Below are 16,298 nucleotides of genomic sequence, written 5' to 3' on the forward strand. Positions count from 1 at the left end.
CTGTTGTAGGGAAGCCATTTTCAAAAGCTGTGTTAGCTAGCGAAGGCGCGCAACAGAAACGGGTCATTTTGAAAAGAACTTTGAGAGTTTCTCTATCGATTGGCGTGGGTATGAAGTTCTGAGTACGACATATCTGTTTCCTGTATAATTTTAAAAGTGTAATTATTTTTGCTCACCCTGTATGTTCAGTATCATTTCGGTGATATTTCATTCAGGCTGAAACTCAAATACCACAAAAAGTAGACCATCACCATAAGCATATTGGGGTCTTCGGAAAATGGGGATTGGTCATGCATTAGGGGATTTGTTCTTTCTTTGTATTGCCAAGAATGACCCTTTCTAACCATCCCTTGTTGTGCTTCAGGAAATTCGTGATACCGTACAGACTCCGAATCACATACAATCCATTTCGTGTTTCAGGATTATACCTAATTTAGAGTTATGTACACAGCTATACATAACAACACGAATGTTATGAACAAAGAAAGGCTATCAGTAAACCGCGTAGGGAACTGAAACGTATTAACAGTTCGTTTTCCCTTCGAAATTCTGCGAAGTTCGAGTATTTAAGAGCGACGATAACAGATGAAACTTGCTAACCTCTCCTCTTTCAAGGGGAAGCTTAGCACCGTATATTTCAGAGCAATTTGTCTTCCACCTGATATCTAAAACCTATAAATTTACTCCTTTCCGTACGTGTGTGAAACTTTGCCTCTCAGACTAAGAGAATTATATTGGTATTAAGAACATCTGAATAAAAATATACAGATAAAAATATTTGGTTCTAGAAAGGAACAGAAAACCTCAACTCAACTCAACTCAATCATTTGTAACGTACCCTGTTCCTAATGATATTATAGTGAATCAAGAAAGGAAAATGACGTGGTTTTGGAATATCGTGATTAAATATGCAGACGAAGTTTTGGTTGAAAGTCTGAAGGAATGAGCCTACATATATAAATGAGGCGTAGACTGGAGGCATATATTATTGTGACTCTCAGCAAAACAGTGGAGAGAGCGTGATTTGCATTTTTCTGTCTCATGCAAGGGACTAATGCCGAGTTGCTCTGGAAACGGTAATGAACCTAGTAGTGTCTGTAGGGTGACGGAGAGCACGGGGAGTAATGCCGGCATTATTTTAATTGGTTAGTTTCTACAGATAGAATGCAATATATTTTTATAAATATTAATATACATTCTAATTCCTATGAATTGTAAGTACTGTGTTATTATTTATTTATTATTACGAAACCTATCAGTATTGAGTAAAAAAATATTGTTTTTAAATGTCCGGTGGCGTTAGTGTATCAATATGTGATTTTATGAAATAATGATTAAATGAGGCGGATGATGAACATGTATTAATAATTAATTGGAAAGCAGTTCACTTTTATTTTTTATGAAATGTTTACGCACGCGTAAACATAAACGTAATGTAAATAATGAAAATATATTGACAATCATTGCAAATGTCCTGCTTTTTTTTTTTCAAAGATTCTACACTCACTGACCGTGCATTTGAGTAAAAACTCCTCAAGTATATTTAGTGTCAGAGAATTTCTGGTGTGAGAAATATGTCCGACGCTGATATAGCCGTGGTGTTGTTATGTAACAGACGAGAACTGGACTGAACAGCCATTGGAACCATGGAGTTAGTTGTTGATGCATTCCACGTCGAAAATGTAGCAAGTAGCGAGCTCTGACATCTTTTAGTTTGTTACCCTAAAGGCTTTGATGAAACTACTGTTTTCTGCATCTCGTGGGGAACACAATGACTTTCTAGTGGCATTGCAGATCTCTCATATGTGAAACGTGAAATCAAGCTGGCATGTGCCAGTGGCCGCTATCTCTGCAGAAGATCATGGAAATCAATAGCTCGTTGTATTAAACCTGACTCTGGCAGGATCAACAGAATATGGTGACTGAGCGGTATACAATCGGTCCTCCTGCACGTTTTCAGGCAGCTGAAAGGGCCCAGAGACTTCCTCCATCCCTGTAGGCCAAAGCAACAGAACTGAAAGTCTACTACGATCGTGTCTTTTGACAATGGTGGGCACTTTGCGTGAGCATAGGTCACAGATCCCAAGAGGATTCGAAGGTCAGAGAACGAAGAAGTGAAAAGCTGTAAGTTTGAATTTACAGACACACAACCAGCAGATTCATGTGTTTCTGTTGTCAGCAGTGTACTGTGTTGCTGAAGCTGACATAAACAGGCGACCAAAAGAAGCGATGCCTAGGTTGCCCGGCTGATGGTTCATTTTGCCATCGGTGACAGACAAACCCTGTCCTCTTTCCCGTGGACGGAGAGCAGCTCGTCAAGTCTCTAGGCATTGAATTGTAAATACACTCCAATATTCTTTTACATGCCTCAGTGTATCAATAATCAATTAAAATCTGAACACATAATATGCAGACATCGAATTTCTCAGTCGCAAATAAAGTGTCTTAATGTTTTGTAAACTATTCAGCATATCATAAGGCTCGTCGCCCAGTTGTTATCGATCTTAATAGCATTTATATTTTAATGCTTGTCAGTTTTGAGAAAGCAATATTAAATTTTGAATTTGTAAAATAGGAGTTACGTTGGTACCAAAGAGGTCTAGCCGTGCACTTCTGTTTCCAACTGTATCATGCCCAGTGAGATATTTAGCACTGCACGGAGCACAGTCTAGTGCTAGTAATCTTGCTTCAATTCGATTTTGATGCATAAATGTTGGTATACTGTACGCGGGATATTTCAGTTGCGTTCCATCTCGGTCTGTGCGTCAGAATAAATAATTTGCGTGAGATATCAATAATGATTCTCCACGTGTCACTGAACACAGGGTGATATATGACTTCCTGTTCAGTTTTGTTTTGGAATTTGAAATAAAAAAGTTATATGGTATCAACCTGGGTCCCGGTTGTATAACACTGAAGGTTGTCATTATAAAATGCTGCCTCGTGCCACGCAGTATCGTCCACATAGTGGAATTTATATTAAAATAATCGAATATGTCGCGTTCATGGAGTTCTGAAATAAATATAAAAACAGTGTGAATGAAAGAACGTTCAAAGGGGATCAGCTTTGTAGCCAGAAAATGGGTTTTGTGTTGCTTTCAGATGTGATACAGAGTCGCTGTTATTTACGCATGCGATGTTCTGTACGACAAACCTTTTGTTATAAAATTGTTATGTTCCATATGAGTTTGACGTAAAATAGTTTACCCACAACTTCGCATGGTCCTAGTACCAAATATAACTTGTAAGGCTTCGTGTAGGCGTACAGAACTAAATGTAGTCGAAATGAACTGCGTAATTTTTACGAAGGCTATGATTCGACTTTTTTTCAGACTTCCACAGGAGAAAGCTGTACTCGTTGGTAGCATTGAAAGTAGTGAACCGACGTGTCGTATCAACGCATGAGGTGACCGGGAACTCGGCGCGTCTGTTTCTTTCGGAGTGCTAACATGGTTTCAACGTTGTCGATTTGCGCCAAAGAGAAAAGGGCTGTGGTTACTTTGTTACGGGCGAAAGCCGTGGAAAGAATTAAAATTCGCATGCGTCTATGCGCCCAGTGTGGGGCTGATGTGTTGTTTTAGCGACATTTGCATGAGCGCTCAGGAAACATGTTCACATCAAACAGTGATGACAATCTGGAAGAGTCGAGATTCCCGCGTCCCATCTGAAAGTTACATTGTTTCGACATCTCTTAGAAAAGCTCTCAATTATCATACGTCATGAATATTTGTTTAGATTTTATCTTTCTCGAGTATTTGCACAAAAGCAGACACGTAAATACGGTCGATCTAATAGACGTTCTATTGGAAACTTCAGTTCCGTACGCGCTCAGAACGTAACTTGTCGATCAATACAACCCTTACCGAGTCAATTGAACGCTGTTCACTGATACGTTACACGTTTCTGCGAACCAAATACCTATACTACAGTTTAGTTCTTTGGTAGCGTTTCGCCTGAAATCAGAAAGTCTAGCTATATGTTGAAATGTATATTGCTGAATTGGTAACATAAATACGGTTCGATTGAAAAAGGTTGTTTTAATGTTGAACGCCTTTTCCGTAATTCGGTAGACCATGTTAATTACCCAGGACGTTAATGTGAGATTTGCAATTAGAAAATGCCTCGGACGCAGTTACCTCACCACATAAACTGTTTTTCCTGCCCGACGCCGCATCATCTGTCACTGCTCCTGGACCAAGGGGAAACAGTTACTTGGCTCTTCCGCTTGGCTACAATTTTCGTCCTACACTCGGCTGGATATAGAACGTCTTCCACAGCGAAAACTGCACATTAAAGTGCTATATAATTAGGGTCGTTAGTCTTGCAGGGCATGCCGTACGCATGGGAGAATTGGAGAACTCTCAAAGAATTTAGATCTAGGCATAGATGGAAGGATAATATTAAAGTGGATTTTATGGAAATTGTGTGTGAAGATGCGGAATGTATTCGTCTGTTTCTACTTACGGGATAGTAGTTAGGTTAGGTTAGGTTAGGTTAGGTTAGGTTAGGTTAGGTTAGTTTAGTTTACGTTAGGTTAGGTTAGTTTAGGTTAGGTTAGGTAGCTTAGATTGGGTTAAGTTAAGTTAGGCTGCGTTAGGTTAAATTTGGTTAGGTTAGGTTGGGCTAGTTTGGGTTGAGTCAGGCTAGGTTATGGTGCATTGGGTTAAGTAAGGTTAGTTCAGGTTAGGTTAGTTTAGGGCAGGTCAAATCAGTATGTGTTGAACTAGGTTAGATTACGTGATACCCGTGCTACTGAAATGTCTAAATTCTATTTTGTACATTATTTCGCCCTCACATCTTCATAACCGCAGTTATCAGAGTGATTATTCTCATGTCACATTGATGTTACTGCTAGGCCAAGGTAATGACAAAGTCAAGACAAGATCGCCGCAGTAGTTTGCCAGATAGAGGTCGTTAAAATTCTGAAGATCATGTGTTTCACGCATATTTCTGCCAAACCGTAAATACCTGATTAACCATACTCATGACAAAATGAGATCACGTATAGGTAAACGTAATATGGATGTCACAACAAAATCGGCCCACTAATTTCCGAGATAGAGGTCTTTAAAATTCTCAAGATCATATATTCTCACGATTATTTCTGCCAAACCGTAAATACCTGGTTGACCACACTCATGTCAAAATGAGGTCACGTATAGGTCAAGGTCATATGGAAGTCACGAGAAAGTCGGACCACTAGTTTCCTAGATACGGGCCTTGAAAATTTCTCAAGGTCATATCTTCTCTTTGATTATTTCTGCCAAACCTTAAATACCTGGTTCACCATACTCATGTCCCAATGAGGTCAGGTATAGCTCAAGATCATATGGAACTCACGAAAAACCGGGCCCAATAGTTTCCTAGATACGGATCTTTAAAATTCTCAAGGTCATAAATTCTCACGCTTATTTATGCCAAACCGTAAATACCAGGTTGACCATATTCATGACAAAATGAGGTCACGTATAGGTCAACGTCATATGGATATCACGACAAAATCGGTCCATCGCCCATCAATATTATGGTGGAATATACACTGTAGGTCCTTACAGTTCAAGATAAGATTCTCGGAGAGAAAACAAAACAAATTTATTGGTTTACGAAAATGCATCGAGTTGTTTCATAGCCAGCGGAATCGATATTCAGTCGGTGTGGGGTGGCTTGTGGGGGGGGGGGGGGGGGGGGGGTGGGAATTGTACGAGGTCAATTTGATAGCGGCATCGGCCGACACGCATTTTCTAATCTTACGTTCCCAATCAGCAATTAACTCACTTCTCTTCTGTAAAATTGGAAATGGATCGTGTTTCATGTAACCTTATCGTCGAAAACATCTGACATTTTTCGTATCCGCTTTATGTGACGTAACCACTCATCTGGAGCGTCGTGTGTGAATTTCACTTGTGGAAATGTAATTCAGTCTCTGATGTATTGTAAGATTTGAAGGGATACCAGTTAAATTATTATGTCTCATGAATTTATTTGTAGCCGACTCGTCCAGTCTTATAAATGCGTTCTTTATTTTACTGGCCTGGATGTAAATTTTGTCCCATTGTACATACAAGCCAACGTTTATTCTCCTTATGTTTATCATATATAGTTATTCGTTAAAGTTTAAGTTAAATTATGCCTTTACCCACAAATTTTACTGTGAAATTCCAGTGTCATCGAAACAATCGGACGAACACACATGAGCTCCAAAGTAATTGCTAACTTTATGCACTATCTGGAGATCTTCCCCTTTGTAGTTTCATATATAACTCGGGTACTGAAGCTGTCCCCTCGAAACCCGCGTTATACCGAGTCTCCACTGTATCCAAACCACCAGCCCCGTTTTAACCCCAATATTGGCGGTGTACAAATCGTGAGGCGTTCGAGCTCGCAATGTCAGCTTTCGTACGGAAGAAGAACCTGAAATGATATTCCGTGGTAAAATGTCACAGGTGTGTTTCCAGGGAAATACCACTTGCAGTGAATTTTATGTTCGTCAGAGTGTGCCTCTGTTGGTGGAGGGAATGTGAGAACATTCCGCAGGAAGACAGAAGCGATGTTTTAATCTTGACTTAATCAAGCCTTCCTTCACCAGCTACCAGTCGCTTTGGATAAAACTAGTGAACGTATAACCTTGTTCAATAATTTCACACTCATACATTTAGATTTCTTGTAATCAGTGCAATTATAAAATATAAAATATTGCCAACTGTTAACTGGACAGCAAATTTAAACCACTATATTATATTCTCATTCAAATGAAATCCCTCGATCGAGGGAAAAATTACATAATGTCTCATTTTACTATAAAGTACGTTTGAAATGTTGGACCTAAATTTTTACTGGATATCTGAATGTTTTAAATTATACATAGATTTACATATTTCAAATATTATATTAACTTTCTTAATTTTTATTTTTGTTTAACGTGTAAGAATAAATAAAATTATTTACATTGTAGTTATTGCTACATTTTATTCTCTAATTTTAATTTTATAGCAAAGACCTATTAAACAAATAAGACGTGGTTTGTCCTTGAGCTTATTAAAGTCTGGCGTCCCGTAGACTGCGTTTCGTAGGCGAGCCACGAACGAAAGCAAAATATTCATGGAATAAGCCGTTTTCAAGCGTGAACTAGTTGGTCATTTGAAACTTCTGGGGTCACATTTGTTTGGCTTTACATACACCGACGTAAGAGAGCTCTCTCCTCATTTGGATGAAAAGAAAGGACTGGAACATAGATTCATCCATGAAAAAAGAAAGGGTGGATGGAGCTCTGTAGTAGGATTTGAAAACCGAAACCCCGATATTTTGCCTTGCTCCTGTAGGAATTTTAAGAATTGTTCCTGAAACCGATTGAAGAGTTTTTATTGTAAAGTAGGACTTCTGGCTTTCATGGTGGTAAGCACGAAGACGCCTCAGTTCCCTGATAATGGAGTCGACAGAGTCCTCTGAAACACTGGGAAACGTCTACCAGACTAAACATCGCTACAACCCCAGAAAAAAGTCGTCTTTGTCTTGGCAATGTTTTAAGAATTTTTCGTCGTTTGTGAAGCCCAGTCTGGAAGTCTTCATTGCTATGAACATGTGAATATGTTCCCTTTGCAAAAGGAAATTCTGTCAAGATGTTGCTTCTACACACACCAACCTTTAGATGAAGACGTGTTATATCAGGATGTCTGAAAGTGGCTGAAGACAACTCCTGCAAGAACTGTTGCACAATGCCAGATGACCTTAAATTCTCCACTGCGTGTGGGAATGCAGCACATATTTTGATTTTTGAATGTGGTTTCAGGGAAACTGACATTTGGCCAGTTAACACAGATATATGCTACGTATTTGAAGACTTCTTGTACGTTTCTGCTGACCATAAATAAACCTATCAGGAAACAAATCGGGGAGCAGTGTTCCAGTCCAGTACCAAGTGAGGATGTTCCATATTCTTCTTCTGTACCTTCTGAAGCTAAACAAGGTTAAAAATTGACTGTCATAAAGACAGACCAACAAGACGTCAGTGAAAACTTTTCATCCTCATTCCCATAAAGTTTCGTGCCATTTGAAACGATTTCTCCAGTTCCTCTGACGACCTCGAGTGCCCGAAAATAATAAAAGTAAAATCACGGATACGTTATATAAACCAGCAGCCCTTGCGCGCATTAAGTGTAAGGAAACCAGGAAGTTTGTTTCAGGAGGAGCTATTCGACGAAGAAGAAGAAGAAGAAGACTAACTTTATTTGTGCTGTAATGAGCAGAATCTTAGTTTCGGTGTACAGATGCGAGTTGCGCCGAAGTTACACTTTACGCTCATTTGAGCCTATTAGTTCATCTGTGACGTGTGAAAATGGGAAGTCAAAATAAAGACAATTATTATGCGAACTATGTCATGATATGTAAAAACCTTCTGTTGAAAATATTACTACGAAATTAAACTTTACTTTAGAACTAATAAAATGAATAATATATTTTTGAAAATATTGTTTTCTTCGATTTTCGTTGTCCGTGTAATATTACATTGAGGTTAATTTTTTTTAAAAAATGTAAAGAATATAATAAATATTTATTTTGTATGCTGTGCTGTAGAATTTATGACATATTTTATATTATAAGGTAAAAATATAAAAAAATTGTATTCTAAATTATTACAATCTATTTGTATTCGGTTGTTTCGTAATTAAATGTCCGACGCACACACCAACTTTTAAAGGATGTGTCATGTTCAGACACTTATTCCACATATTCGCCTTTCCTTTATCTGTATGTATAATATTTCGCAATCCACATGGCACTTCAATAAACGAAAATCCGTCCGAACAAAAGAAAATCGTTGTAAACCCAATAATGGTTGTGGTAGTGTCCGTGTGGCGCTGCAGTTGAATTCGAAGGCAGTAATTCCCAAGGAATACGCTTGCAGTAGCCTATCCACTCGGGCCAAGTAACACTTGATCGACTAGACATGGAAATTTGTTGCAGGTAGCCACTGGTGCTGGCACAATATCGCACTATTTCAATCTGCACGTCGTGGTTCCCTCTGCGTTCATCCTCGGCAGCGGGGAATATCACATCGGAGAGGGCAGCACCATCAGCCTTGTCTGTATAATTGAGAATGTGAGTACACTGTACGCAAAATGTGGGTTCAGTCAATTCTGAATGTCGACGGTGGGGCTAATTAATGTCTTACATGTGTAACTTCTGTATGAGAGAAATGCGATTAATCATTTGAATATAAAGATCGATTATACAGATATCAGAAAATTGTGCACAAATAGATCGATCACGTCAGTCATATAGGCACTAGGCTATTTTTTGTTACGACGCACATTTTCCATCTGGTGACTGACTGCAATTAGCAGATTACTTTAAAATGTAAAAGTGGCTTAGGTAGTCAAGAAGTACCCTGAATATTTCTGTCTTCCGGGTTGTTGTGCTGTGTAGTCTGGTCGATGTTAACCAACGTTTCAGAGGTCATACTGAATCGCCCTGATGACGGAGGCAGTATGACCTGCGAAACGTTGGTTAACATCGACCAGACTACACAGCGCAACAACCCAGAAGACAGAAATGTTCGTACTCTGATGACGGAGGCAGTATGACCTCTGAAACGTTGGTTAATCTCGACCAGACTACACAGCGCAACAACCCAGAAGACAGAAATCCTCATACTCTGATGACGGAGGCAGTATGACCTCTGAAACGTTGGTTAATATCGACCAGACTACACGGCGCAACAACCCAGAAGACAGAAATATTCATACTCTGATGACGGAGGCAGTATGACCTCTGAAACGTTGGTTAATCTCGACCAGACTACACAGCGCAACAACCCAGAAGACAGAAATCCTCATACTCTGATGACGGAGGCAGTAAGACCTCTGAAACGTTGGTTAACATCGACCAGACTACACAGCGCAACAACCCAGAAGACAGAAATATTCATACTCTGATGACGGAGGCAGTATGACCTCTGAAACGTTGGTTAATCTCGACCAGACTACACAGCGCAACAACCCAGAAGACAGAAATCCTCATACTCTGATGACGGAGGCAGTATGACCTCTGAAACGTTGGTTAACATCGACCAGACTACACAGCGCAACAACCCAGAAGATAGGAATCTTTATACTCTGATGATGGAGGCAGTATGACCTCTGAAACGTTTGTAAACATCGACCAGACTACACAGCGCAACAACCCAGAAGACAGAAATCCTCATACTCATCGCCCTGATGATGGAGGCAGTATGACCTCTGAAACGTTGGTTAATCTCGACCAGACTACACAGCGCAACAACCCAGAAGACAGAAATCCTCATACTCTGATGACGGAGGCAGTATGACCTCTGAAACGTTGGTTAATATCGACCAGACTACACGGCGCAACAACCCAGAAGACAGAAATATTCATACTCTGATGACGGAGGCAGTATGACCTCTGAAACGTTGGTTAATCTCGACCAGACTACACAGCGCAACAACCCAGAAGACAGAAATCCTCATACTCTGATGACGGAGGCAGTAAGACCTCTGAAACGTTGGTTAACATCGACCAGACTACACAGCGCAACAACCCAGAAGACAGAAATATTCATACTCTGATGACGGAGGCAGTATGACCTCTGAAACGTTGGTTAATCTCGACCAGACTACACAGCGCAACAACCCAGAAGACAGAAATCCTCATACTCTGATGACGGAGGCAGTATGACCTCTGAAACGTTGGTTAACATCGACCAGACTACACAGCGCAACAACCCAGAAGATAGGAATCTTTATACTCTGATGATGGAGGCAGTATGACCTCTGAAACGTTTGTAAACATCGACCAGACTACACAGCGCAACAACCCAGAAGACAGAAATCTTCATACTCATCGCCCTGATGATGGAGGCAGTATGACCTCTGAAACGTTGGTTAATCTCGACCAGACTACACAGCGCAACAACCCAGAAGACAGAAATCCTCATACTCTGATGACGGAGGCAGTATGACCTCCGAAACGTTGGTAAACATCGACCAGACTACACAGCGCAACAACCCAGAAGACAGAAATCTTCATCGCCCTCAAATCTTACAAGAAGTACCCTATCTTTTATGGATCTCGAGCATTAATGGCGGTGTTCACTTGTGTCCGCCAGTGGTCCCTGTCCTGAGGTAGATAAACCCAGTCCACTCACTCGCTTTCAGTTTCCTTCAGATTAATTTTACTATTTCTTCCTTCTTCTCCCAGGTCTTTTACAAGTCGTCTTCCGTTTAGGTTTTCCGATTGTACCATGGGCAGCCATAACCAAAACGTTACGGCTGATGAAGCGACTATCAAAATACGAACTTTTTGAAAATGACCTGATGACCATGCACAGTTGTCCTTGTCCCCACCCTTCTACCTCTTCCGTTCACATCTTATGACTGTGTTGCCCTGTAACTTGGAAGACCACTGCTGTACAGACTTTCGCCGAAAACCCTTCTAGAAATTCGGGTTCGGTGTTTCTATCTAAATGTCGTTTTGGCTCTGCAGCGTTTAGCTCTGTGCGGTGGGTCCGCCTGTGTGGACGTCCACTGCGGTAAGTTCCTTTTTTACCGTCTTATATCGGACGACGCTCCCGCATATATTTTGTTTATTTCTTTTATTGTATATTGTACATTCCACGACTGCCATCTTGAGACTGGCAAGGAATGCAGTAAGTCCGTAGCGTTGAAGGCAGAAGCTATATCTCCTCCTTCCTCATTCACCCCGCAAGTCTCAAGATTACAGTCGTGGACTGTATGTTTCTCTGTTTATGATAATATATTTAATTGAAGATTTTGTGTACTATGTGCCGTTTGCTTATTGGTTTATCCACTTCTATCCACAAAGTTGATTACTGCACACGATGAAACTTTGACAGAGAGAGGGAACAAAGGAATTACGTCTCACGCCCCAAAAAATTGAAAATAAGTAAATTTTACTCGGATTTAAATTAAAAACAGGCAAAAGTTTTTCTTCAGATCTAATGTTGATGGATATCTAAGGAAGGAAACTGTCTCGCCCTACAGCAGAACGCGCAAAACGAAAACGGTTCAATTGTGTCGTGTGTGTTTGTATAAGACGCCTTTTACGAACGTTAACTGACACGTATACGAGGTGCGATCGGAAAGTTTCTAGACTGTGTCAATAGAGGGCGAACCGGATGTAGTACGAGCTTCTGCCGCTAGGGGGTGCGACCTACATTCATAGTGAATCAGTGTGCCAGCCGGCATCATCGAATTAGCATTTGTTTCTTAGTTACGGGCGTTTTGGTAGTGCATTACATCGACCCTCCTGCGATTTCGGAATGGCGTGTGCATCAAATTTTGCCAAAGACTCGCCAAAACGGCTACGGAAACCTATGAAATGCTAAATCAAGCATTTGGGGAGTCCGCAATGGGTCGTGCACAAACTTTTGTGTGGCATTCACGTTTTAAAAATGGCCGAACCTCTGTCGATGATGACGAGCGTTTTGGACGACCATCTTCGAGCACAACGCCCGAAAATGTTACGAAGATTCGGCAGGCCATTCACGAAGATCGACGTCGTACCATCAACGACTTGTGCGACATTGTTGGGATAGGCTATGGGACCTGTCAGCTGATTCTAAAGGAAGAACTCCGCATGCGACGCATCATGACAACGCGCCAGCGCACACCGCCCTCAAATTTCGCCAGTTTTTGGCCTCAAACACCATGGCCGTCATCCCGCACCCTCGTTATTCGCCGTGTGACTTCTTCCTCTTCCCAAAGATGAAAATTCAGCTAAAGGGAAGGAGATTTGAGACGATAGAAGAGATTCAGGCAGAATCGCAGATGGTGCTTGACAGGCTGACAAAGAAAGATTTCCAGGGATGCTTTCAGACTTGGCAGCGGCGCTGGGATCGTTGTGTTCACTCCCAGGGGAACTACTTCGAGGGTGATGTATGAATTTAATACCTGAGATAAGTGTACGGGTTTTTATAGGCGCAGTCTAGAAACTTTCCGATCGCACCTCGTATATTTCTGAGGTACGCGGATATCTTGCCTTTTGTCCTTTCCAGAGCCAAGCCATGGGGTTCTAGGTCTGTGGAGTGATGGTTTTCTGAACTCTGCAGATATGCAGACGACGTAAAAACAATAAGCCCTATATTACTCCTTTTATGATCCACTTTCCGTTATCCCTTCTGCCCTCGTGTTTTTATTTCACTTTTTCCTTCTTCATACTCTCTGTGAAATTCCTCTCTTCCTACTCCATTCTCCTTCCTGATCTCACACGTACGTATTCTGGATCTGAAGGGGGTGAGAGGGGAACAGTTCTCTCGAAGACGTCTTATAAGATACGAGTAAGATATACGGCAGGGAAAACCGATTTACCTCTTTTCATGTGCATGGAAACTTTCATTGTTCGTGTGCGTTCTTTTACTGCAGTGCGCATTTTCGTCTGTCTTCTGTGTTGTCACTAGTTCTTTCATTTAACTGGCTTACTCGGAGCTGAACTAAAGTCTGGCTATTTTGCGAACTGACCTTGTGTGCGTCTACGAAATGCGGTTGACGCAAAATATTAAAATTAAATATTCCAGATGGTCCAAGCGTTGCACGGTCGTGATCGCATTTAGGTTTTTTATGTAGAGAAAAAGAATGATTCACTATAAATCGATGCAGGGCACATTTTCTAGGTTGAGACGTGTTGTCACGAAAACATCCTCTCCGGGACTAGAACCGCACGGCATCTTTTTCCTGTTGTGGCATCTCCACACCGAAACGAAGGACTCCGGTGACGGAGATTATTTACTGTGCGTAGTTTCCGAGCTACAGACAGTTTCGTTGAGACATGCGGTTATTCGGAATTGTGGCCTTATTTCCTATAATGTTTTTGGTCGAAGCAGCCTTCGTCTGGTAGCGTTCATTTATCACGTCTAGTTCCGGAATAACATGCCACGGTGGTCTAGCGGTTAGAACTCTGGCCTTGTAATCCTGGGGTCTCGGGTTCGATTCCCGGCGGTGCCCGAATTTATAACTTGTGTTGGGCAAGGCCGTGGTCTAGGCAACACGGAGTTTTCCTCCGTGGCATCCCAACAATTACTCCATTCACACACAGAAGAAGGCAATGGCAAACCACTTCTGGATCATCTGCCAAGAACGTATATGAACAGGTCCCAGTTCGAGAAAAGGATGGAAGGATCTTGTTCATATGGACTTGTCGTCAGACAGAACACTAAATAATAATAAGATGAGGTGGTCTAGCGGTTAGAACGCTGGCCTTGTAATCCTGGGGTATCGGATTCGATTCCCGGCAGTGCCCGAATTTATAACTTGTGTTGGGCAAGGCCGTGGTCTAGGCAACACGGAGTTTTCCTCCGTGGCATCCCAACAATTACTCCATTCACACACAGAAGAAGGCAATGGCAAACCACTTCTGGATCATCTGCCAAGAACGTATATGAACAGGTCCCAGTCCGAGAAAAGGATGGAAGGATCCTGTTCATATGGACCTGTCGTCAGACAGAACACTAAATAATAATAAGATGAGGTGGTCTAGCGGTTAGAACGCTGGCCTTGTAATCCTGGGGTATCGGATTCGATTCCCGGCAGTGCCCGAATTTATAACTTGTGTTGGGCAAGGCCGTGGTCTAGGCAACACGGAGTTTTCCTCCGTGGCATCCCAACAGTTACTCCATTCACACACAGAAGAAGGCAATGGCAAACCACTTCTGGATCATCTGCCAAGAACGTATATGAACAGGTCCCAGTCCGAGAAAAGGATGGAAGGATCCTGTTCATATGGACCTGTCGTCAGACAGAACACTAAAAGAAAATGTTTCCGAGTCACAGACCTAACCTTCACCAAGACTCTAACCCAGGCAAGAATTTCGGGATTTTGGCCTTCGTTTCTTTGATCTCTGCTAGAACAAACAACTTTGGTCTCAGCGCCCTTCTGTTATGTTCTGTTTCCGAGCTACATGAACCAAGTTCGCCGAGACTCTAATCGAGAACGCTTTTGGTGATCTATCCTTTGATCCTGTAATATTCTGTCCGAGATAAATAATTTCTATCTTGGTACCGCTTTTCTGTTGTGGTTTGTTAGTTTCAAAACTGCAGTAACCACTCTCTCTGGTTCTCGAACCCAGGACTATTTTGCGTCATGGAATAAATGTTTCAACTTTGGGACTTCGTTATTATTTTCCTTCATGAAGCACACCGAAAATTGTGCTGTTCTATAAGACTTTCGCTGTGTTCGGTGAGATATGAGGTTTTCACGGCGACGAGTATTAACGTGACTGTCTTTTGGGATGTTGCACTGTCGTACTCTGGTAGATGTTGATCGAACCTTCAGAGGAGACGCTCACTATAAGCTACTCAAGAACGTCTGTCGAAAGTAGTAGACAATATTGGTCAACATCGCAGAAGACACCTCTCTCGAGGAGGTCTGTTTAGTTTGGTTAGTTGATTTGTAAAACGCAGATCGTAAGTGCTATAAAAGTTTAATAAGAACTTTAATTTTCTGTTGGCTTGTAGACGAGTGTTTTAGGACAATGATGTGAATTTCGGAGATTTTACGTCGTGAAGTCCGGTAGATATTAACCACCTTAAGGTGATCATCGCTGTATGAACCTGCCTTAGTACAATAAACTGTTGAGATTTCTTCAAAAAGCAGATAGTACAAGGTTATTGGTAATGAACACTGAACGTTCATCATTAATGCCTGTTGAAAGTAGTTAACAACGCTACTCATATCACGGCCGTCGTGGCATTAAAATTAACAACTCGGTGAAAAGGTTTCAACAGATCGAAACTGAATTAATTTTGCTGGTATTGCCGTCAGAGATTACACAAAGATTTCGGTCGCTTTCGCTGGAGAAACACGCGTATCGCAGGGAAGTTTGGAAAATTACCGTCTTTACCGTCAAATAACAAGCGCCTGCTCCTAGTGAAGTATGTGTTAGATGCTGGCTCTTATTTGACATAAATTGTACCAATACGGAGACAAATGAAGTCTGTACACGACTTGCTTCAGACTTTCATCATTTGTGAAACCTAATGTAAATGTTTTGGTACTGGCTGATAGTCACGGACTCCCGAATTCTCTTTGTGATTCCTGAATGCAGTGCGACGGTCAAACAAATTAAATGCGGTTGTTGGTCCTAGTAATTTATTGATTCATTGTCTCGTGGATGCATTTCCACTGCCCGCTGTTTTCCAGAATCACAAAAAGGCTATTAATCCGATGCACTTTCCAGGCTGCTCTGTCCATTACGTAATATATCTCACTTCAGTCGTTCAGGACTGCCATGGACCGTGGACAGTATTTTACAGGTTAAAGTGGCCATT

The 16,298-nt window shown here is 41.4% G+C and overlaps 1 protein-coding gene across 5 annotated transcripts in view; it reads left to right on the plus strand.

Annotated features, from left to right (window-relative positions):
* Positions 1-16,298, plus strand: part of LOC110839609 (limbic system-associated membrane protein-like) — a 347,640-nt gene that overhangs the window by 296,667 nt on the left and 34,675 nt on the right. For 4 of the 5 annotated variants that reach the window (XM_087351620.1, XM_087351622.1, XM_087351623.1 and 1 more), the window contains one exon: positions 8,962-9,096. The exons of the other annotated variant lie outside the window; for it this stretch is intronic. In XM_087351620.1, the coding sequence (XP_087207746.1) occupies positions 8,962-9,096 (135 nt within the window). The remainder of the gene's footprint in view (positions 1-8,961; positions 9,097-16,298) is intronic. 5 annotated transcript variants of the gene reach the window in all.

The sequence above is a fragment of the Zootermopsis nevadensis genome, unplaced genomic scaffold, assembly GCF_977971745.1.
Source record: "Zootermopsis nevadensis isolate Lab colony 2312 unplaced genomic scaffold, Znev_1.0 Znev_ptg000019l, whole genome shotgun sequence".
NCBI lineage: Eukaryota > Metazoa > Arthropoda > Insecta > Blattodea > Termopsidae > Zootermopsis > Zootermopsis nevadensis.